At 35.7% G+C, this 25,695-nt stretch overlaps 1 protein-coding gene across 1 annotated transcript in view; it reads right to left on the bottom strand.

Annotated features, from left to right (window-relative positions):
* KLHL1 (kelch like family member 1) overlaps positions 1-25,695 on the bottom strand; it is a 190,584-nt gene that overhangs the window by 102,898 nt on the left and 61,991 nt on the right. The window contains exons 3-4 of the mRNA XM_064713523.1: positions 19,666-19,802; positions 3,131-3,327 (exon numbers count right to left, since the gene is read on the bottom strand). Coding sequence (XP_064569593.1) covers positions 3,131-3,327; positions 19,666-19,802 — 334 coding nt within the window. The remainder of the gene's footprint in view (positions 1-3,130; positions 3,328-19,665; positions 19,803-25,695) is intronic.

Below are 25,695 nucleotides of genomic sequence, written 5' to 3'. Positions count from 1 at the left end.
TATGATCACATTTGCTCTTCCTTGCTTAGATTTTGCATTACAAATTATTAATTTTATATTTGACACTTAAGGCTAAATATCCCAGTAAACACCAGGGATATTATACCTCTGCTCGTGGAAAGGTATATATAACTTTAGAGTTAACAAATTTTATTTGTATAGATGGGACATTACTGCAAGTCCTATGCAAATAAAATTTGTATTCTTTGTTTTCACAGATTTCGTGGTTAGGGAAATAAAAGTTATTCAATGTGACAAAAAACGTGTCTGAAATTATATATCTCCAGTCAACAGGATTCTTAAATTAATTGGTCCGGTCTTCAGAAGCTTTTTCTTCTTAAGTACAAAGAAGTTTATGAGCTCAAATATCTTGTCCTCATAACATGTTACGTGAAAGCACAAAGTAACTTATATAACAACAGTGAAATTTAGAACTTATATCAAGTCTGAGACTAGGCAAGTAGATTTCTATGAAAAATGAGAACTAAAATATTTATGGAGACTCAATGAAGCAAAATATTTCTTGAAAATATATTGATTTTCATTAGAATGCTTTTGTGAAGACAATTGTGACTTTCTACTTAAAAGTAATTGGTGGAAAAAAGTTTTATAACATTTGTCAGATATAATGCAGGCGGAGAGCTATTGTTTTATTACTTGTTTTTTTCAAATGAATAAATGAATATTTAATTTCAACTATGTAATTAGCTAAGAAGCAAAATTATTCAAAGATTAGATTTAACTTGAGTCATATCTCACAATTATTACACAATAATAAAAAACATGCCTATAAAACTATTTTTGCAAGATTATTTGGAAAACTTTGTCTTGTTCCCCATTCCTACACCAGTACAGAACTATTGTTTCTTTGAGGTTTTTGTCTCAAGCAAACAACTGCACGAGATTCCAGAGTTAAGGCAGTTCCTTCCCATTCATGACAAGCTTTTGCAATAACACTATGGAAGAAGATTCACAGAGATACACCACTTTGAACTCCTTTTAAGAGCACCCCAAAAAGCTTTAAAGAAAGGACCTTGACATTCTCTGGAATGCGAGAGAACTATTGTCCATCCTTTTTTTTAGCAAGCACTTCCCCTCAAGTCCTCTGCATAAGATTGGAGGAGTTTGTTAACAAACTCCCTCTTGTCCTGCTTTCTGTTTGCCCTCATCACAGTCTCTACTACTGTCCTGAAGTCTGAAGGAAAAAATAATTCATTCTGCCACCTCAGAGACTATGCATCTGCTCTTTGCCTGTGCTCCTCACTTTCCTCCCCTTTCTTCATATTCCCAGTCTCTGGTTTTCCTCTATCACACCCCTCAGAGTATCTTCCTTGAACATGTGAGTTTTCCCTGGTTATGTATCCATGCAGAAGAACTAATCACTTTTCTCTTGTGTAGATTCTCTTTGATTGAAAGTGCTGTACTGAAAATAGGCGATAAGGCACTTCTTCCCCACTCAGAACTGGTCTTCCACACACGTTAACACAAAACAGTAAGTCAATTAGATGGGAGCCGACTCACACTCAAATGAAGTAACACAAAGCCTGTGAAAATATCACACACTATGAAGCTTATCTTTTAGGGTTATGTTTTCACTGGGTCAGAAAAAAATATTGTCATTTCATGGTAATTATCTGTTTTCCTTACAAAGAGAAAGCATGACTTGTGCATGCTTGCAAATGCCCTTGAAGATAAATCAGAGCTTGCTTATTAGTTACAACTGACTTCCTTTATGATCTGCCATTTTTTTGTGATTTCCCCATTACACATAATTGAGATTTTAGACCTCAGCATAAACTATTAATAAACCGTATACCCAATATCTGAGACATGGCACCGATCTTTGTGAACTTTGTGATACATTAGATATGTATTAGTCACAAGTCTTCAAATGAACTATAATGAGTAATTTAATTCACACAAAAAAATTTCAATAAGTCATTTTAAAGAATCATAAACAGTTAAAAAAATTTTAAAATCAATTTTTTCTCTATTTTTCTCATGTTCATATAACAAAACAAACTGAAAATATAAAAGTAATGCATATATCTAAGAAATATATTGATAGAAGGCTGGATTTTTTCAAAAACACATCTGTTCACTCCTAATAAAATTTCATTCAAAAGCAGATAATATGAATTCTTCTCTAACAGCTTACTTCTGACATACCAAGGTTTACCTGACTAGCTTGGACCTGTAATACAGAGAAATCACCGAACTTGCTCCACAAGTGTAACATGGATATAACTACCTGAACTGTAGTGGTAAAAAAACACAGTTAAACCTGTGAATTGTAATGTGTTATTAGTTATAGAAAAGAGTATATAAAATAAGGATATAAATGCTAAACAAGAGAAAGAGATTCATTGAAATGTGCTCTATTACATCAATAATAATTTCAGTAGAGACCTAAAGGGACCATTATTTCTCCTAAATTACATATAATCTACTCTTCATGTAAGCTTAATTTAATGAGCCAGATGTTTTTAATCTTGTCAAACTATGAAAAATCAAATGGCTACCAATATAATTTATTTTCTGAATAAGTAGTATATTTCTGCTTCATTATTTCTGATTAAATTTTGACATTAATTCCATACCTGTTCTGTCAGAAGAAACTAGAAAAATATTAAATATTAGCAGATAAAATTTCTTATTTATAGAAGTTCCTTTCTTAATCTACTTCACAGATGACTAAAAGGATGACTAAAATTCTTGACAAAAAACTCCAAGCCAACTACCCAACAAAACTTCCCTTCATAGTGTTCCCATGCAGAACAATGACAATTACAAAGCTTCCCTAAAGCTAAACTAAAGTGAATAAGGAGCATTATAATGATTTACATACACTTTACTATTATCACCTCTATGAGAGCATGCATCTAAATAAGTTATATACCCTTCTGACCCAGCAAACAGTGCACCCATCATAGAAGGCCAAATGTCGTAACTTCACTGAAGTTCTTAGGAATCACCACTATAATGGTTTTCACTTATGAAATGAAGTTCCATAGAAATACCTAATATAATGCAGAATAATTTCAATCCAATGCCTAACACTGTATCTTTACTTGTAGAGGATATATAGGACTCACAAGATTCGAATTTAGATATCCCAAAACTGCCTTACCATGGTGTAGTTGTGAGCCACCTTCATAAGCTCTGTGCACCCTTGTGCATCAGCAAACGCTCGTATTCCCAAGCAGTTGGATGGGTGCAAAAGCTTCATTAGAAAATGGCAGCAAACCTCCACTACTTGGGGGAGCTGGAGAAGGCAGGCAGCTGCCAGAAGGTTTTCAATGGTGTCTTCTTTTAATTCCAGGCAGCCTAAAAAAGAAATATTGATAACAAATTCAAACTTATTTACTTAGTATTTACAAAACATACAGTGTTGAAATGCATTTTTATAAATAATTGTAGCTCTATATAAATAACTCTAGAGAAAAAGTGAAGAAAAGAAGGATTAATCTCCCTGTCTGAACACCCCAGAGACCTGGAAATTACAGTATTAGAAATATTGCTTTTTAAACTACTATTAATTCAACTATATAACAGGCATAAAAAGAGAGACTGCACTGTATCAAATGGAATAGAAGACTTGGAATATCTCGATATCAGCCAGGCTGTGAATGCTTTTTTATTGGGTTTCTTTTCTTATTTTTATTGAAATTCATATTAAAACTTGTGTTATCTTCAGTGGCACAGAGCAAACCTCACAGTCATTTACTTCCCTGGAAAGAATGAAATAACTGCCTAGTATAGTATGAATGAACCCATAAATACATCTTCAAAACAAGGCTTAACAATCTTAAAATATTGTGTTGCTTATTCATAATGTGACTTCAGGATTAATGCTATCTGAGCAACATATGGCAGGTTTCTCGTAATGCATAGTTCCTCTAAAATAATTTATATTGGGGAAAAGAACCATTAATTAATACTTATATTGCACTTAATTCTGTAATTTCAAAAGTCATTATCCTTACCTTCCAAACTGACACACTTTTTAATAAATAAATGTGAAATAGAATAAAATAAACTGTAAAAAGAATTTATTTTAGGCTGGAATAAGAAATTCATGTTATAATGCTCCCCCCAACCATAATATTAAATTTTATTTTTACATTAGAATCTTATAAATCTCTTACATTAATAAATAAAAAATCTTCAAACTAACAATTACAAGGATGTTTTGGAGAACTGAAAAAAAAAGAATAGGAAAATAAAATATGCAAATTTAATACAAATTATCAAAAAAACACTTCTGATTGTATTGTACTGTGCTCAGAGAATATAATTTCTGACTATTAGAGGATTAAGTGCATATTGATCTTTCTCTTAAAAGTATTATATTTAACACCTAGATAAACTCACTCTTTTTCCCACAAAACCTTTGTATTTGCAGTCACATAAAAAAAAATCTAAAAATCTTAATAATTCCATTGCATGGTGCTAAGGAGTTCTAAAATCCTCAATTTCACAACAGCATGCCATTGGAAAGAGAAGATGCTTTATATTGCAATACCAAACCCAAAATAAAGTAACATTAGCACTGCACATCTGATCTTTTCTCCTTTCACTATATCTGGAGCTTTTAATACAAGAGGCAAACTGTGAAGTTATACTTTACTAGATTTAGTTATAATACATCCTTTTGCAAAGGTCAGAGCATCAGATCAAGCACACAGCCAAATTTCAGTGGGTTTCCTCTCCTTATTTTTATTCTTTTGTTAATGTCACATGGGGGGTTTTTTGTGTTACCTAACCTTTTCTCACAATTTCTGTACACCCCATATTTATGCAGTGTGGTCAGAAGGCACACTCAGCAGCAGATCCTTGGCTGACCCACATATTCATCAATGGCACTCCCACATTTGCTGCATGCCTGCAGGTAATGGCTGGCTCAACACAAAATCCTGGAAGACACTTCCACTGTGTAAAGTGGAGGCATTCAAAAGATAGTTGTTTTCAGGTTAAAACTGACCATCCTGGTAACAGAAATAAAAAAAGTAAAAATGTGTAAAGCACCTTTGAAAATTGGATGAACTGAGAAATGAAACAAAAACAACAACAAAAAAGGATTTCTAAATCTCCTTTTCTTACATGCTATTTCTTTTTCAACAATGAGCTCAAAAAAATCTCTGGCCCTAAAAAACTGATCCAGGTAGCATTTGCAAAATTATAGAAAGAATCACTTTCAATATCCTAACATTAGGAGGAAAGGTAACACCCTCATGGTTTGGCCTTTTTATCACTAAAGGCAGCTACCCTTAGGAGAAGAACCCAAAGGAATCAGTTGAAACACATCAATCTATTTGTTTTCAAATTGAGATATTTTCTGTTCCCTTTAAGGTACACTAGTCCTGGTACAGCATTAGTTGGGAAACAGTAGGATTAAACTAAGTATAAATCAATAAAACATATTATCTGGTTTATGAATAACTTATTTATGTATTTCTTTATGTAACTAACATGGAAATTTTGAAGAAGATTATTCACAATTGTATAGAAGAGTGTGAACACATTTCTGCTTTACACTTTAATAGAGGAAGTAAACATGCAACCACTTCTGGGATATCTAGAGATAAGAATATATTATAGCTTTACTTATTTTTAACTAAATTCAGAAATACTAATTTACTACTTAATATATCTATGATGAAAGCTAGAAAAAGACACTCATTATGAGTTAAAAAGTTTTTTTTTCTTCATTCTTTTAGCTTCAATGATAGATAGGTTTTTAATCCATCTAAATGTCTTCTAAATCTTGATTATCTTCTTTTTTAAACATCAAGACACCTTCATAAATTTGTTCACAGGGTCTGTATTCCCTTTTTCAGAAGAGTGCTGTGACATTTTATGCAAATTCCTCGGGGATATCAAGTGTTTAGCATGGTCAGAGTTTGAAAAAAGAAAGCTGTTAAGGGGCTTTGTATATAAAATATGAAATCTTCACACAGTTTCATATTGGCAATTAGAAGATCCAAGCATCTATTTAAAAATGTTTAATGGGATATTCAAGGGGCATTAATATTACTGCTTCTTCAATTCACCTCCCCCTCATATTTTTATGCACTAAAAGCTTGCACAAGTGCCTTAGTCTGAGAAAAACAAATTAACTAGAGCTTAAAATCTCCTTTTGTATTACATTAATTAAGATGAAAAAATATGAGGAAAAAACAATCAAAAGAGCTTTAATGAATTCTAATTGTTATTCAAAACTATAGCTGTATTTGTGAAAAATTTTATGTGCATTGCTTATGCAGAAATTAAAATGCCTGTCTTTATCATGCATTCTTATAACGACTACATAAATTTTATTACCCCATTACCAAATGTGAAGCAGAGATAAAATAAGAATTCTCTGATATTCTTCTTCTGTTACTAGACCTTTTCCCAAGTTCAGGGACAGTTATGTCTTGGAGTTGGTTTGTGAGGTTTTGTTTGTTGCTGGTTTTTGTTTTGTTGTTGTTGTTTTGGGGGTTCTGTTTGGTTTTTTTGTTTGTTTGTTTTGGGTTGGTTTCTTTTTCTCTTTTATTCTCTCTCCTACACTATTGACTATACTTTACAATTATTTTGGTTTACAGGGAATCGCTGCACCTTTGCCCACCTCTGCCTGATGTTAAATAAGGTGAGTTTATATAATAGGAACAGCCTCCCACAAGTATTGACCAACAGATTGGACCTGTGGTAGGACAACTCAGTAGGTACAGGTCATTTGCTCTGTGTATAAGAAATGAATTTTAACCTAAATTTGTAACACATCATAATATCATTTTACATCATGTTCACAGTAGTTTTTTTTTCTTTTTGTAATTACACACTTACCCACAAGACTCTTCAACATTCTTAAGAGTGTTGTGTGTACAAGGGAAATCATGGGAAGTGTCAAGGAATAAGAAACAAAGGCTAAAACCAATTCCTTGAAATCAGGTATTTATCTTCTTAACCTTTCTATTTCATGTGTCTTGACCAATTGTGTGAAACTTTTGAAATGTTGTTGAGTGAAATTATTTCTGCAGGGTAATCTGTTTTAGGAGGCAAATCCATTTTTAAAATGAAAAAAAAAATTTAAAAGGCAATAAATGGTATCAAGATAATATTCATTCATCTTATGCATAGTAGATTAACTGACTACAATAAGAAATTGGTTTCTTGAAAAATCATCTAATTCAATTGAAGACTTGAAAAACCTTATTTAAAAGGTGCTATGCCTCACACACTGCTATAATAAACCTTTCTGCCATTGCTTACCTTAATCATTCCAATTCTTTGGTACTCTGAGGTAACCACCTGACCTAATCACCCAAGATCTCCTTTTACAGTTCACGGAGAAAAATAGGAAGCCTTAGAGCAGTTTTCACCTGCTCTGTTTCAGTCACGTACTGCAGAATGAGATGAATCACTCCCTGAATGGCTATTTCTTGATTTCAGATTTCATTTAAGTTACTGAGACACTTCTGATATTCATATTTGTTGACATGAATTCAGTTCCTCTACTCCCAAACACAGCACTGGAATCATTAGAGCCATCAGGTTTCAGATGATGAAATACTCTTTGGGTTCAATTCTTATGATCACTTCCCTCTGTTATAGTCAATTTCTGGTAGTGACATAGTGTGTAAAATCATCTCTTATGTCTATCCACGAGCACCACTCAATGAAGAATGCTATAAAAAGTATCGTCTGTGTAGCAGAACATCTTTTAGTCTCCAGTTTGACCTATGCCTCAAAAGACAAATTCTACGTTGTATTGTCTTCCATACTTATTATAAAGGTGAAGATGTTTTCAGAAAAGAGAACAGAACACAATATGTTCACTTAGCAAAAGTTTCTTCTGATCAAATTGTGTTTCATTTTTTATTAATTATTTGCTGCAGACCACATTCATCATGTACTTGAGGAAGAAGTCACTTTATGGCTAATTGTGCTTATTTAGAATCACAGAATAGTTTGGGTTGGAAGGGACCATAAAGATCATCTATGGGACAACAAATGGGGGACAGAACAGAGAGCACAGAGGAGCTCATGGAATGGGTTGTTCTGGCTTTGGTGAGATACAGACCCTGGGAAATGAAATCATAGATATTAAAAAAGAACTGGGAAAAGAACTGTATATGTAACTACCAAGGTGTTTGAAATTATGTTGTTTTGTAAGGCTGCCAAGTAACGTGAACAATTGGCTATATGCAGCTAGTGGGAAATTTTTGCTCAAAGCTGTGGCTGCCTGGAGCTGTAACAGTATAAAACTGCCCTGTGAGAACAATACTGCAGCTTCAATAAACAACTTCAGCGACTTCAACTCCAACTTCTTTTTGCTTGGGCTTTGACTTCTTGCTTGGCCTACTTTTTGCACCCCTCCTTTGAAGCCCCGTCCCTCAGTCACACGGCATTCATCTACTTCCAGCTTTCCTGCCATGGGCAGGGACATGTCCCACTAGACCAGGTTTCCCCAATCCAGCCTGGCCTTGAACACTTCCATGGTGGGGCATCTCCAGCTTCTCGGGGCAACTTGCTGCAGTATCACACCACCCTCACAGTGAAGAATTTCTTCCTCTTATCTAATTGAAACTTACTGTACTTCAGTTTGAAGCCTTTTTTCTGTCTCTATGTGCTCTTATATATATATCCCCATTCCACCTCTCTTGTAGGCTCACTTCATTTAAATATTATTATGTATGAAATAATTTCATACGTTATTTCAGAGATATAAATATGCAGCTTGTAAAAAATGAAAAAAACACCATCACAGTAATATCAGAATTCTTATAAATTAAATAGAGTCACTCTTTTAAAATACTGTACAATTATTTGCACCCTAATGTAATATCTTTTGAGTGAGTGGACTAAACTGGCCTAATCATGTGACCTTCATCAGTACTGCCAGTCCTCTTTACTTAAATAGCATGGAAAATTACACTATTGCAGAGTGATAAGGAAATGCTAGTAACAAATTGAAATCCTCTTGAGCAGGAAACTTCTTGCAAATGTCTGGCTAAAGATCAGAAAACTATATTAACCAAAATCATCTACAACACGTTACCTTTTCATCTCCTGTTCTGAAAAAAACCCCTCAAAGCTACAAACCAAAACACCTCTGCTGTATAACTGAAATGTCGAGTATTAAAGAAAATTTGTCCACTGACTCGTACAGATCAGCTTTTTAGAGAGAGACATTAAAATGTTATTTTCTCCTTATGCCATTCACGTGCCTTAGCTCATTTTATACACTTGAACTTAGTCACCTGTAAGATGTATATACAAATAACAGGACTAAAAGCAGCAAATCATTTTAGCTGTGAGCCTCATCTTAATAAAACATTTTTATCAACTGTGAAGACAGATATTTTAGCACTCTGAGATAGAAGATATGTTTTTCCATTAGTTATAGAAAAATTGTTAAAATATGAACATAATTCTTGGGATTAAATGCTAAATATTACTTGTTTGTACTTGCACAGAGAACCATTATGTTAGCAATTTTTTCACCAGTTATTCAGCTAATATACAGGCATTGCATTTGGAATTAAGTACATAAATATGGAATTATGTATATAAATAGAGGAATAAAAACTCACAGTTTAAAACAAGGAAAAAAACAAGCCTAGATAAAAGTTACCTCAAAAAATACATAAATATAAACAGCACTTACTAATTAAATTTCAAACAGCACAAATTTTGCACTCATTCAAAAAATAAGCTGGGAAATGACAAGAATTATTTCAAAAAACTTATTTAATCTATAAATAACTTAATCTATAAGGCCTTAGTTTCTCTTAACTGCTTTTAGTCAATGTACTTCAGTACTTATGTTTGTCCAGACTGTATGTTCTGCTCATCATGCTGCACACATCAAAAGGCACTCCAGGAATTTATGTTTGAAAACAAAAGCAAACTTCAGCTTGAGAAGGGAGGGAAGTTTCATTCCACAAGACTTGTACCAAATATTGAGTACTTCTTGGAGAGATACAACCTCTCTATTACACTGAACATGATCAAGATTTAGCCTCTGGTGTGAATAACAAAAAAAAAAAAAAAAAAGAAAAAAGAAAAAAAATGTCTCAAGGACGAAGGAGCTCAGCTCTCAGATTTGAAGGAGCAGTATTTTATTCTCCATACCTGATGCTAGCTCAGAAGCAGGAGCACTCACCTCTGCCAGATAAGCTTCTTAACTTCTCAGGCAATGATTTGGCAGCTTGTGCTACAGCACAGAGCAGCTCAAATCCATGCTTAGAGAACAAAAAGTTACAGAAATGGAGGCATCAATTGCCAAGAAAAGATTTTTGTTTATGAGTCCACCTTACAGCCTAATGAAATCTACTTTTCTTTGGGCTGGCTTGCACTGCTGGAAGATGTGAGCACTCCAGTCACATCCTGTTCTGAGGCTACATTTCATCCCAGCTGCTGTCAGATGGGCACAGAGCAGAAAGGCAGTGAAGATGTTTTTCAATGCAGGAGCAGGAGTAAACACGTGAAAGGTCAGGACCTCTTTCACAAACTATCATTGCAATTTTTCTTTTGTTTTGGAGCTGGAGACACACAGCTGAGCTCAAGAGCATGGAAATGAATACACATGTCCAGTGTGGGAGTTCCAGAAAGAAACACAATAAAGAGGCAGAGCATCCTACAGCAGCCTGTCCAATCACTTCACTGATGCCATTTAAGCAACAGGCTGGCATGTGCCAGATGGCAGCATAGAGGGATAATACTCCATTCAAAGGAACACTCACTTTCCAGCTGTGTCCTGTATTAATGTTCAGTACTTGTTTTAATCTCACTTTGGAGATTAAGAACTTTGAGCCTAGTGAGGGACAGCTTTAAAAATTCACCCTGAAGTGCACCCAGTTATCTGCTCTTCACCTCCATACTCTGCTTCCCTGTGTCTGCCTGAATTTATTTTTATTGACTTCTCTAGAATAACAGATTGCATCATAGTACAAGGAAACACAGTCACTATTCATCTCTCCATAATATTCTGGATAATTCTGAATATTTAAAATTTATGGATATCCAATTCAGAGCTCTTTCCTAAGCGATTATCATATACTTTGCCAAAAGAATGAGACAACAGCTGGTTCATGGTACATAATTGCCAATTCTGTCCGCTAATGAAGTATCCTGGGTAAAAGGAAGAATAACAATTCATTGGAGTGTAGTGTAGAGCTCCAGAAACGAGCAAGGACTTTGTGTTTCAGTGACAGGAATGGAAAATATCTGCTCCAGATGGAAACAAGATCCTCAGAGACTGGCTAAAAAAAAAAAAAAAATAAAATTGAGGAGGCAGTCAGTCTCTGCAGTTCCTTATGATAAATGGGTCTCTGAAGTTCTTTCCTACAGACCTGAGTTATGTGAAAGGCCACAGTTTGTTCTAGGATCAGAAAAATATTCTGTGAAGGAAGGTATTTTTATCCAAGCAGGCTGATATTCACAGAGGACAGGAGACAACGATCTGAACCTACAGTTACGTTGAGGAATTGTGAATGGTTTTTGCATAGTACACATGAACGGCATAGTTGAGAATTTAATCCAGGTGCATAAATAAGAATCTTATGCAGAACACTATATATGAAAATGTCAATCTGAAATGTAACTGGAGCAAAGTTATGAACTTTGAAGTGTAGTCAATGTGGAACATCCATGGACAAATAATCTGAATTATGGCTCTACAGATCATGCCATCACTACCACTTCCTAAACTGGAGCAACCCTGATAAAGAAGGCTTCTTTGGATAACTCTCTTTATTGACTCCTGAAAAGTATAACATGTATCATGACAAGTATCTGCTTCTAGAAGAGATTTTCACAGGGGACTCTCCATATCCAGAAGTTAAGTTTATTCAATATCTGTGAGCACCTAATATGATATGTGACCATTTTTCTGTACTCTCCATTACAAAACAGCTGATAAAGTCCTTCAGATCAATTCATTTATTTTAATTTGTTCTTTTATCACTCATCCCAGAGTTCCTGGAACAAATGATCTCCCAGCTGAAATGAATGGAAATTAAAGGGCTTATTCTCTGCAAGTGCAAAGTCAACCATCAAATACATGGCAGAGAAAATGCAGTGGGACAGCAGCAGGAAATAGTCTCCTTCAAAAAGTGCTACTTAGACATGATCCACATTCCCAGGGACCTCTAACATGGTACTACAGAACAAATAACTCTTGAATAAACTCAACGTGACACAGAGGTAAAGGCAAAGACCTTTACAATATCAGAATAGCTCCACTTCCCAATGTGATCAACATATACTAGAGAGGAGTAGCCTGAAACACTGTAAAAATGCCACCAGTGCCTAAAATCCAGGCGTTATTTGTCTTAGCACGGGGTTTTAATAAAATACCTTACACTGTATCCATTGAGTTAAACTTGTCTGGGACTTCCCTCTAGCACTGAGGCAACAGGGAATGAAATGGTCTCAGTTTTACTCCAAACACTGTCATCCTCAAAGAATGGCAGTCGCATTCAAACAGCATGTTGTAGCATTGTCCAGTGGCTGTGATAACCCCTGGACTCTTGACACTATTAATTGGCACAAGCCAAAAGTATTGCTGAGTTGTCTTCAACGTTTGTTCACATAGACAACTGGCTTTCACCAATTAAAAAATAAAAAAAAAGTCCCCAAACCAAACCAAGAAAGAAATCTCATTGAGATATTTAATTTATATCGTTTCTGTGTTGCAAGAACCTAAGGGTCCTTTTGCTTAAAAGCGAGTTCCTACTTGCTACATCCCTGCTGTCTGCTCTGTGTGTGTTATTAGCTATAACACTGACAAAGGCACTTGACAGTAGTTTAATTAAAGACTCTCCCAAATAAAGTTTAATTAAAAGCTATACTGTAGGGCTTGAACCTCCTCCATGTATGAAATATTCTCTTTTTTTTTTCAGAGGTGTATAAATAAATCAAGGATTTTTAGTTTTCTATTGCTTAAATGGATTTTGCTTTTCCAGTTTCATTAACAGTATGAAAGCACCAACCTGCTCTTCTGATCACTGTTGGGAATGCATGCTAATTAGATGTCCGATGCTAATTAAATTTCCTGATATAGGAAATCTATAGTAACTTCACAGCTCTTTTGTATCTTCAAAGGCGGGCTTCCACAGTCACCAATAGCAGAAAAACAACAGAATATCAATCTGTAGTTTTAGTCTTCTCTGAACTATTGAAGCAAAATTGAAAATAATGAAATCTTGAGTTTTAAGGTCAAGAAAGAAGCACTACCTAAGAAAATAAGGTGAAGAAACCCTGTGGTGGTTTGACCAGGAAGGAGTGGGAATTCTGGGAAGCTGTGGTCAAACCAATGAAGGTTTTGAGTTTGAGACTGGCAGCTGGTGTAGCCAGTGGGGTTTGGACACACCTCCGAGAATACACAGGGGTTAAAAAGCAGAGGTCTGCCCCTGGCAGGCTCTCTTGGGACGTCGCAGCGAAGAGGTCAGATCACCCTCCCCTGTCCAGTCGCTGCTGCTGGGCGGGGGAGGGGCAGCCACGTGGTAGGCCCTGGGCCTGGACAGAGATGGGGGTGAGAAGGCCCTCAAGGATGGAAGGGTGGAGGAGCCCCAAGAGACATCGGGCAGCCATTCCCCCCCCCAGGAGGGAGAGAGAGGGAGAGTCGGCGAGACGGAATGTGATAGCAGCCGGCCCAGGAGGAGAAAGGGGGAGAAGGGTGCAGCCCGGCCGGCCGCAGCAGCAGCACGTGTGGGAGTATCATCGTTCCGGGACAGACAGAGACTGAAAGTTTTAACCCCTTTCTTTCATGATTGGGGCCTTGCAAAAAATGCTAATCCTCCTCGAAGCTGAATAAGAAGGGAGATAAGAGATGAGATGAGACAAGGACCTGGCCCGAAGAACGTGGAGATGATTGAATGGGGAGAGATGATTTGGAGTGGCCTTTTGGCTGGACTTTTCTTGTGGCCATGGACTCAGTTGTTCCTGTGACACAGACTGCACTTAGGGGAAGCAGTGGCTCAGAACCAGGAGGGTTCGTCGTGAGGACCCCCCGGCCCCAGGGGGTTGGAAAAATATGGGGGGGACAGATGTCCCAAAGCAGAGACTGTGCCTTTTTGGAGTGAGACAAGGCATCCTTGAAAGACAACCCTAAAAGCAGCTCTGGTCCATGCCGTCAGTGGTGAGAGCACTGGGCATGGAAGGAAGATGTCACAAGCGGCAAAAGGACTTTTTCCGGGCGGTGCCGAAGTGACAGGGAAGCACACGAGGTTTCAGTGTGTTTCCAGGGGAAGCCTATGGAACAAGAAGGACTCCTTTCCTCTTCATGAACTGCAGTTTGAGTATACTAAAGTGTGGGGCCAAGGCTGGGCAGTTGGTGATTTGGGAGAATGTATCGGATTGGGAAAGTCAGGTAGTGGGGAGGAGGAAAGTGGTTTTTGTAAGGTTTTCAATTTTTTTTCTTTTTCTTATGGTCTTTCCCTATTTTCCTGTAGTTTAGGTAATAAAGTGTTCTTTATGTTCAAGCTAAAGCCTGTTTTGCTTATTCCTGGTCACATCTCACAGCAGACACCAGGGTGAGGGCATTTTCATGGGGGCACTGGCTCTGTGCCAGGCTCAAACCATGACAAACCCTCATCTGTATAACTGCTATATTGAATTTTTAAAAGATCAAAGACTACACATCCATCTATCCCAGGGCACTAAGATCTCAATCATAGATTTTTTTTGCTATCAATCATCTTGCTGCTTGAAATATGAACCGTACTTTCTGCATAGCCATTGCAGCTGTCTGTGTTGGCTTCCGATTTCCTCAGCTGGCTCACAAGGAGTAGATATGCAAAAGAGGAAGGTTTGTTTCCTATTAAGTTACAGTTCTGCTATATCACAGACAAAACATACTTTGTCTAGTTGAATAAGCCCCAAAAATGCAGCAAAGTGTGGATAGATTAATGAAGTCACATATTTTTTACTGGTCAAATATATGCTTTACAAAAAACAGTGGTAAAGCTGTTTTGATTTATCCTTGTGAGCATATGTATAGAACAAGAAGCATATAATTTTGATGGAGTGTTTTTCTAATAAATTCACATCATCTACATAATTTGAATTATACAAGTCATAATTACATTATAATGTAGCTATGTCATTAGAAAACTTTGTGCATATTTCAGATAAAACAACATTATTAATTTTTTTACAAAAAATGTAAGTTAAATATATATATATAAATCCTAAAACACTTCCAAAACAACCCCAAGACTGACCTAACACAGAGTTTATAGAATATATTTAACACATGTCAATTTTTTCAGCTTTAATCGAATTCTGCTTTACAGGTACATCAATGACATGACTTTAAAATAACGTAATTATTCACACTGAATCTTCACAGAAACTTCAACACCCTTTATTATCTTTAAATCAGTACCGTTGGTTGTCTAATTTTCTGTGCTTCTGTTAGTACTCTTAGATTGGCAGGTGCCTTCACTCAGGAGCTGCTCTAATCAAGGCTGTACAAGATTTAATGCTCTCCTGGTCACCACGTCATTCTACCTTGCCAATTATTTAGAAATCTATTTGTGTACAGAACCACCGAATCACAGAGTAAGCTGAGTTAGAAGGGACCCTCAGGGATCACTGAGTTCAGCTCTAAGCCCTGCACCTACCCCAAGAGTCACACCATGTGCCTGAGTGCACTGTCCAAATGCTCCTTGAACTCTGTCAGTCTTGATGTCATGGCCACTTCCCTGGGGAGCCTCTTTCAGTGCCCAATCTCCTCTGAGTGAAGGAGATTCAGCCTGAATGTCCCCTGAGACATCTGTGGGCCCCTCCCTTGGGTTCTGTGCTGGCCACCACAGAGAAGAGATCAGTGTCTGCCTCTCCTCTTCCCCTCAAGGGGAAGTTGCAGACTGCAATGCGGTCTTACCGTCAGTCTTCTCGACGCTGAACAGACCAAGTGAACTCACCTGCTCCTCAAGCCCCTTCACAAATCTCATGGCCCTCCTTTGGACACTCTGTAATAATTTAATGCCTTTCTTAATATTGTGGTGCCCAAAACCACACACAGGACTCAAGGTGAGGCCGCCCCAGTGCAGAGCAGAGAAGGACAAACCCCTCCCCATGCTCAACTGGGGATGCTGTGCCTGCTGCACCCCAGGACTATTTTTCCCTATGTGTCTGGTGTCTCCCTTTTGATGAACTTTAATTCTGATATTTTGCAACCATATTAGATTATATTGGTGGAGGGTCTGGTATCAGTTTATGATATCTTCACCTATAATAATGCTTATTATAGATACATATATTTTATCCTTCTAAACCTTCTGCTTAATATGTATGATTCACACACGTAAAAATGCAATAATTTCACTAGATTATGAAAAAATATAAGCTTGACTGAATTACAGATAACAAGACGTGGAAACGGTTCCATCTTTTAAATCACATCTAAACATATTTGCACTGTAATATTCTTAACTTCTACATTTTCGCAAACAAGTCCATGTTCAGCTATGTTTTTTCTGATTTGTTCAGTTGTCCCCAAGGAAAACCTCCTCTATAACAGCAGCAACTATCAGTGGGTTTTTTTTTTAAGCTCCTTGAGTTAAGAAGGTAATGACAGGAAAAAGAAATTGGGAGTAAATAACTGCCCATTTGTCAAAACTGTTTTCTATTCCTGAGGTGAAACAATAAAGAGCTAAGCTGGTTACAGACACGAGTTGCTGAAAAAACTTTTTCACACGTGCAATCAGTAATTGAAATTTGGCAGCCAGATTCTTCAGATATTCTGCCTCAGTCTAGACAGGTGTGTGCTCCCAATTAGAGATCAAAAGTCTGAAAGGGAATTTCTGTTGGCTTCTGTGCTTCTGGGTATCAAAACACTGGCTATATACTTAAATTTCCACTTGTCCACATCCATGCAGCACAAGACTGGTGGTAAATAAGGAATCAGAGTGCAAGAAAGGAGATAAGAAACTATGAATATAGATAAATCATATGAGATGATGGAAACAAAATGGGAAAAAAAAAAGGTTTTTCTTTGGCAAGGTTAAGGGAAAACAGAGTGATTAACTGAGAAGCCTAGATTGTATCTAATTTCAATAAACTGAGTAAGTTTGGGACTATTTTCTTGGAATTCACAAATCATATGAGTTGTCACTGAATTCTCCATAGGACTTTTGAATGCCCTTACCCTCTGTGCAAGGTTGGCCACATTAATGATAAGCTGTGTATCTAAGTTACACCCACCATGTGTTAGAGAGACTGCTATTTGGATTTGGCTAAAACTTCCAGGATCAATAGAGAAAATTATGTTCCAGTGCTTGCAAGCCTTCCCCAGCCTTGTTTAATTTATTAGCATAATTGTAGCTAGGAAATTTAGGTGTCTGCTAAGATATCTGATGCAGAGAAAAGGAATGCAGAAAGAAATAATCCCACACCAACTCCAGGAGACAAGGAGACAGAAACAAAGAATAAATAAGGAAAAATAAGAATAAATCAGGATAAAGAACCTGATGGAAAGAGAAATGCAAGATAGAGTAATCAAAACTAGAATGATCTGTGGCATCCCATATATTTAATCTTTTAACATTTAAAATTGTCTCACATTTCCCAACCCTCATCACTCTTCTATTGTCATTAAGTGTTTGTGAAACTTGCAAGTGTAAACTTAAAGCATTTTAAAGTCTTATTTGGTCTCCAAAATGAGTTATAAAAAAAGAATAATGGTGTATTACCACTTCAATTGAAAGACATTAGAGATCTTGCTTATCATCCCAAATTCCTAATTCTTCAAGGTGATGTTACAATAGTACATAATGTTGCCATTTCTGAGGCAGTTTGGACTGTGTGACTGTTTAAATGAATGAATATTACAGATGCAAATTCATATGAAGCAAATTAGAAAACATACAAATTATACTAGCTGTGGAGTTCTCTTTTCATCCATATGTGAAGTCTGGCCCTTATTTGTCTTACACCAAAAAGAAACTTTTTAGTTTTACATGACCTGAGTACATCATACAGCATAGAGAATCAAGGAACATAAAGGAGCTGAAAATGTTAAACATTTTTGGTAAGCAGAAGTTTATTTCTTCTACTTTTTCATTGCTTCATCCAGTCTCCAAAGGTCTCAAAAATAACTGTAAAGTTCTTAGATATCTTCATTAATCTTGAAAATGTTTATCTTTTTTCCCCTCCCTTTCTTCTGAATCTCCTTCTTTCCCTAATCTACACTTACATGCTATCTCTTGCTGTCAACAACAACTCTTTTGCATCTTTTCAGGTGATACATTTTAGTGAATACTGAGGCAAAAGAACAATTCAGTACTTTAGGATTTCCACAGTTTTCATTCCAGGGGAACAACACTGTCCCTTCTCTCACCTCCTCTATCTTTAACCTCCATCCTACAAAACAATTTAACATTACCTGTAGTCTTTTTGCTGTTCTGTGCCAAGGTATTCTTGATTTTGCCCCAGTATTCCTGCGCCATTCATTCACCAAGGAATCAGATTGTATCCTTCTTATTGAACTATTTCATTTCATGGATCCCTAGCTTGAAACCCCCAAAATGATGTGCAAAGCCACAGCTGAAGGGAGTAGGCATTACCCTTCTAACGTGTAGAGTGCTACCTAAATCACGGTCTTACATTCCTAGAACATTTATTTCTCAAACATTATTCTCAAAAAGAGTATTTTTAGCTTAAATTATGCTTATTTGCCATTTCTGTTTTCTATTAAGATGGTAAAGCTATTATGTCATAAAAACCCCAGAACATATCCTGATTAAATACAAAGCAAAGAGTAACTTGTGATTAAATTCTAATATGTGTATTTAAAGCAGATTAAAACTGCAGAGTTTGGGGTATCTATTTAAAATTTAATCTAAATCAAATATACAATAGAATCATCATGATAAAGTATAGTTAATTTAAACAATATAAGGATGTATTTTAGGAAACAAATAGAACACAGTATATATTTTATACTTATGTGATTCAAGGCAAATATAATAGGGAGTCCCACTCCTTCAATTACCTTATTTTGTAATATTTGCATTCTTTTTTTCAGATTAATGCACTTCATTTAAAATGTGCACAACAAGTTGCTTAAGAAGTATAAATCTCAAATCTATAATGCATTAAAATATAAAAACTACTCAGAAGAGAGCTTTGAGTTATGAACTCTGAATTGTGAGTTATTCATAAGTTTACACTTCAAAATAGAGTACCAGTATATGAAGGGAAATGAAAGTGAAAGCATCTGGCTCATAATAAAACCTTTTAAAATATTTGCTTATTCAAACTTCACATTTTTTCTTTCAAATTTTTAATGATTTATGCAATTATTTAAACTGAGATTTTGATTTAAAAAGCAATATAAGATTATTCTTTAAAAAATACAACTGTTCCTTCAGTGATCTTACATAATTTGAGTTATGAGGGTGTAAGACATTCCTTTTAAGTATTTGAAAACCAAGAAAAATATATAATTTTCTTGACTATCCTATTGAACTTGACAAGTCTGAAATATTGAACAGTTTGGAGAAAAATAATATTTTGAATTCATCCCCAGAAATGGTAAATAAATATTTTTGGATGATTATGTTTAAAAATAAAAACATTTATACAAAAATACAATTGATTGGAAAGTAGCAAACAAAAATATCAACATCTGACTCTATAGGAAATATTTATACAATGTATGCACCACAATACCTGTATATGCAAACTGAACAAGGTCCCACAGCGCATTGGGGTCTATGCCTTCCATTTTGATCTCTTCTTGCTTGGCTTCACAAACATCACTTGTAAACATGGCAGCAAAGTAGTCAGAGACAGAACTGAGGACAAGTCTGCAGAAAAAGTAAGAAACTGGTGTAATTTGCTTGGATATATGTATTATAAATGTCATATTTTTATAAACTTCTTTAAAAATTATTTTCATAATAATTAATTAAATCATTCTGTATTTTGCTGCCAACGTGCATTAATAATCCTCCTAATATTTTTTAATTATTAGGAGGAATATATTATTAATGCATTTTGGCAGCAAAATACAGAATGACATTTGATTCTAATTTGGTTTTACCTCCTGTGATATGAAGCAAATGGTACTTTAGTATATGACTATAAAACAGACATAGAAATTGGCACTCAGTCTTTCTGATAATCTTCCAATCATGCAGATGTCCCAACTGTTAACAAGATAATCTCTCAGTATCAAATCATCAATTTCATATTGGCAGGCATTTCATAATCCAGAGGTACTCTTCTTTGTTCCTAAAGGCTTATTCGTTATCAACTTTAATAAGAGCATGTGACTTTAGACAATCTATATACCTACTAAGTATAATCTGCTAAACTGTTAGTAGCTTACATGCTACTCACTAAAAACACATAATAAAATCACTGTGTAATACAATGTTTGTTAACAAAAACATGTCCAAGGAAAATAGTTTGAAAATACCTACAAAATGTTCATAGCTTGCTGTTTAGGGATCGGATATAGATAAATCAATACTGCAGCAGTATCAGATACTACTGTAATTACTGGGGCTTTAAGTTAAGGCATTCTTCCAAATACCATCTACAGTGAAATTTTGATTTTGTTAGGACTGAATATTCACAGATGAACTTGAGATAGAAGTGTGGTACAGCTATAGATAGTGCACTATGTGCTTCCATAAAGATGGTCACATTTCTGGATTAATTTGAAAACATAATGTACAAATATATTAATAAAAAAACACTACAATCACAAGTGGATAACTTGGAAACCAAGTGAAAAACAATTAGCCTTTTGTATATTGTTAGCTAGTTTGCACAGGGCAAATTATTATTTTAAAAAATAGGGAAGATAAACAAGTTAATTCTTATCAGCCACCATAGTAATTGATTGTCTTTGCTCTCTTAGCTCACCCCGATAGCTAAGTAAATATGACAGCTTGAATTGGCTTCGTAATTTTACAGTGCTTTAAGCTGCTACATTTTACCAGCAAGTAGGGCAGACTGAAGACATATATATGATCCTCTAAGGATGGGAAATTATTAAATAGGTATAGTACTTTTATCACATTTTATGTTGTGCTCAACTCCAGCAATCATGAATTTTAGAAGGAAACACCCTAATTCATAAACAATTCACACTTATATTTATGTAATGACTAAACATCAAGGGATGACTACAAAAACATGAACTTAGAAATAGACTTTGGTGCTGCCACTAGAAACTCCTAATTTACTATTTTTGTCATCACTGTGGAACTACTACTTCTGCATTTGCTTCTTTATTCTATCTTATTAATATATTATAATATTTGTAAATCTCTTCTAGTACTTTTTCTGACCACTTATTTATAAGTGATTTTATTGTTCATTGATGCTTCAATAAAAGCATCACAAAAAATCACAGAAAGTAAAAACGTGATGATTTGATATGAGATCAAAATTCTCACAGATATCAGAGATGAAATTTAGGTATGTGATGGAGATTTTCATTTGAGACCCTTTCATTCATGGAGATTTAATTTAATTTAATTTTGCATTAGCTGTTGCTTCAGATTTACTAGCCATCATTTAAATTCAGCTATGGATATTCAATTTGATCACTTGCCAAAAGCAAGGCCAAAACCCTTGGCCTGCATCCAAAAAAAAAAAAAAGGGAAAAATGACTAAACAGAAATTTTAATACACCAGCTAATGATCACTGAAAATATTTTCAAAAGGTAATATCTTGTATTTTAAATTCACATGATTTATGTTCAGCAGTTACTTATTATAATCATACTGTGTATGTGTGTGTGTGTGTGTATATATATATATATATATATATATATAAATGGTCAAATTAAAAACAAAAAAAACCCAAAAAACAACAGAGGTAAGGCAGAAAATAAATAACAGAAGGATTAAATCTCTTTCACAAACTTCTATAAAAATGTGTGATTTTCCACAGTTCGTGTGAGGAAAGTCAAAGATGTTATCTAATGGATTTAATCTGCAATGGAGAATTCAGTCTACAAGAGCACACGAGAGTCAGTCCAAAGTGGGAAAAATAAAGAAAAATAAATGAGACACATGTCAGGTCCTCAGCATTACCCATTTTTATTAGAAGATTATCCCTACTGGTTTGTACCACCTATCAAAGAAGATGGCTTAAATGAGCAGAAAGGTTCTGTGATGTAGCAGCTCACCTACAGAAGCAAGACAAGCTTTTGAACATAGTGATAAAAAAAACTGGATTATTTTTTTAAGTGTCTTATGTTAATCAATAATTAACAGAAATACTGAATCAGCTATTTCATCAACTTACTATAACCAAAGTTTCAAGACACTAACTTTGCCTTGGGAAGTGCTCTGCAAGTTGAACTGAAGAAAGGGGAACTTGCTAATTACACTTGATTCTGAAAGGTGACACCTTTTGTAAATCTTTATTGTATTCCAGGGTTGAGATGGAAGATCAAAAGTGAGAAATCAAAGAGATCAATTAATTTGTAATGATCTGCTGCTTTCTGTAGTTCAGAAGACTCCAAACAGCCCTAAATCTTGGTTTAAAGGCATGTTGACCTACTAATCAAGGAAGGTCAGGTGGCTGAGGATGTCACCTTTTCAACTTTGGATCTGGCAGTGAGAATACATAATAAACTCTTTCATCCTTGAGACTCATAGCAGGTAACTCATGGCTTAAAATGAGTTTGTGAACCCAGAAAGATTTTCTCCTGATTAAGAGACATCTTTCTCTTTACAACTAATTTCAGCCTGATCAATTTGTGGTTTCTTTTGTAAGTAATCTATATGACTGATTAGAGTTGTGACCTTTTTTCCCAGGATATCAGGTTTTGTTTTAGTTTATTATAGAATATTTCTTTGCTACTTTCACAACTGTTTTCATGTTCACTTTTGATAGAGAATTGCCTGACCACTGATGATGCATTTATTAATTAAAAGAAGTAAACAAACCTTGATCATTTAAAATCTTTAAGAAAACTCTTACAATATTTTACTACCAACTGAGTAGAATATCAGATGTTATTTGCAGTAAAAAATCGTAGGCAAGACACTATTTTTTCTCCATGCATATTATGCTAATACATATATGAGCTGAATATTCTCAAGAACTGGGCCCATGAGAATCTCAAGAGGTTTAACTGGACCAAGTGCAAGGAGCTGCACCTGGGTTAGGGCAACCCCCAGTATCAATCCAGGCTGAGGGATGAATGGACACAGAGCAGCCCTGCTGAGACTGTCTTGGTGATGCTTCTGGATGAGAGGCTGGAATGCACACTCACAGCGGCCCAGAAAGCCAAACTTGTTCTGGGCTGCATCAAAAGAGTGGTGACCAGCAGGGTGAGGGAGGAGATTCTGCCCCTCTACTCTGCTTTGGTGAAACCCCACTTGGAGTACTGCATACAAGCAGCTTTCATTTACAAAGATTCTAGGGAAAAAATTATAATACTTGGAATTTTTCCACACTACATTTTAATTTTCATTGACCTTTTTTCAGATGGCATTGTGAAAGTATGTGTATATATATATGTATCTATAGACATATGTATGCATTCATAAGTATTACTTATTTTAAAAAGCTGCATAAGTATTACTTATTTTAAGCTCTGAGTTCTGAAAGGAATAAAATCTCACATTCAATAAATACTGGTATAATTCACAGCATAGGAAGGACATCAACCTCTTAGAGTGAGTCACCAAAATGGTTAGGGGGATGGAGCATCTCTCCCATAGGAAAAGATTGAGGGAATTTGGCTTTTTCAGCCTAGAAAAGACTTAGGGATTACTTAATTGCTGCCTTTCAGTACCTGAAGGAGCCTTTAAAGAAAGTGGAGAGGGACTCTTTATATGGTCATGTAGTGATAGGACAAGGCAGAATGGTTTCAAAGTAAAAGAGTAGGTTCTTTCACCCTTCAAAGTCCATTTCAGTTACTGCACCTTTTTCCAGTCCATAAAGTAATAGCATTAGTATTCTGGTTTAATACAGTAATAAAATATGTCTAGCTGGAAAGGACCTTTAAGGCTCCTAAAACAAAAATAAAGCATGTGATTAAGCACATGATTAGATGCTCCTTGAACTCTTACCACTTCGCTGGGAGGACTGTTGGAACAACTTACCATCCTTCTGCTGAAGAACCTTTTTCTAATATCCAATCTGAACTTCCCCTGACTTCAATCCATTTCCTTGGGTCCTGTCCCTGGTCACCAGACAGATGAGATCACCTCCCCTTCTGCTGCTCCCCTCAAGGAAGCTGCAGACTATGATGAAGTCATCCCTCAGCCTTCTTTTCTGTAGGATGAACGAGCCCAGTGACCTCAGCTGCTCTCCTTATCCATTTTTCCTTCAAAACCTTTCACCACCTTGGATGCCCTCCTCTGGACACGCTCCAACAGTGTGATATCCATATATTGTGGCTCCCAGAACTGCACACAACACTCAAGGTGTACCAGCACAGAGCAGAGAGAGGCAATTCACCCCTTGATGGGCTGGTGATGTTCTGCCTGGTGCTTCCCAGGGCATGGTTGGCCCTTTGCTGCCAGGGCACTGCTGACTCTCATTCAACTTACCAGCAACCCAAACCCTCCTTTCAAGATTATCAATCAAGGTTAAAATTAAAAGCTCATCTAAATTGCCTTGCTGCTCCCTCTGATAGCAGGAATTTTTGCTGTTGTTGTTGTTCTTTCCCAACTATATTACTTGAATTAATTGTTTTTAAACTCACAGACAGTGGGTTGTGTTAAACAACTCTGTTCAGATGAGTTTAGATGATACAGGAAGTTCCTCAAACTTTACAGATATCTGGGAATAACACAGAGCTGCTGTACTGCTTTTAGTCTGTGTTTTCCACATGGATCTGTTACTGGTTAGTGACAGAAAACAGGTCTTCAGACTATTATGTGCATCTTCAGACTAATGTGCATTTTTCCTCTTTCACTCCCTGCTTCTAGACTTTCCTTCCTTCTCTGCCCAGTTCTCCTTTCTTTTCTGCCTAGTTCTTTATTCTTTCATCTTGCCTTTCAGCTAAACTTTCTCCATTAATGTTTTCCTCATTTTACTACTACTGTTTTTTTAACTTTGTCCCTCTGTAGTAGCACTCAAAATGCATTGAAAAAAGTTGCTATCATCCAGAGCAGTGAAACAGACAACGCTAACCACATTTTGTTGAAGGAGTAATATTAAATTTGTCTTCACATGTCATTCAGATACTAGTAGAAATATTTGGGTAACCTTACTAAAGTATTTCTTTGTTTCATATGTTATTAGTAATTTTCCAATAATTCTGTACTACCTTTTCTGCCATGGTGGGAGTCCCCCATGATCCTTTTCTTGATTATTGGAAAGAAAAAACTAATTTATTTTTTGATATTAAGAGAAAACAGAAGATAAAAACCTGTATTTCTCATTATACACTCAACTATACCTGACTATATTATAACAAGAACAAAAGTAGATTTCTTGTTTTCTCAACAATTGCAATGGAAGTCAGAACTGTAAACTGAGGATGTAACTCCCCTTTTACATCTTCTTTCCATTTTCCGGTTCTATTGAATTTTCAGTTTTATTGATTCGAGTCTCTGTTATATGGTAGTGTTTTAATTGGATAGGGGCAGGTGAATTTTAGCCTTATATAACATTTTTTCTTCTTTTGTTTCCCTTCAGCATAGAGTTCCTATCTTGTTTTGTGCAGCATTGCTAGTCGAAATGTCCTAATAAACTACAGTCTAAGTTTAGAGATGCTC

Source organism: Zonotrichia leucophrys, chromosome 1 (genome assembly GCF_028769735.1).
Source record: "Zonotrichia leucophrys gambelii isolate GWCS_2022_RI chromosome 1, RI_Zleu_2.0, whole genome shotgun sequence".
Taxonomy (NCBI): domain Eukaryota; kingdom Metazoa; phylum Chordata; class Aves; order Passeriformes; family Passerellidae; genus Zonotrichia; species Zonotrichia leucophrys.
The sequence above is the reverse complement of the archived record's forward strand: the minus strand, read 5'-3'. Positions and strand labels throughout refer to the sequence as shown.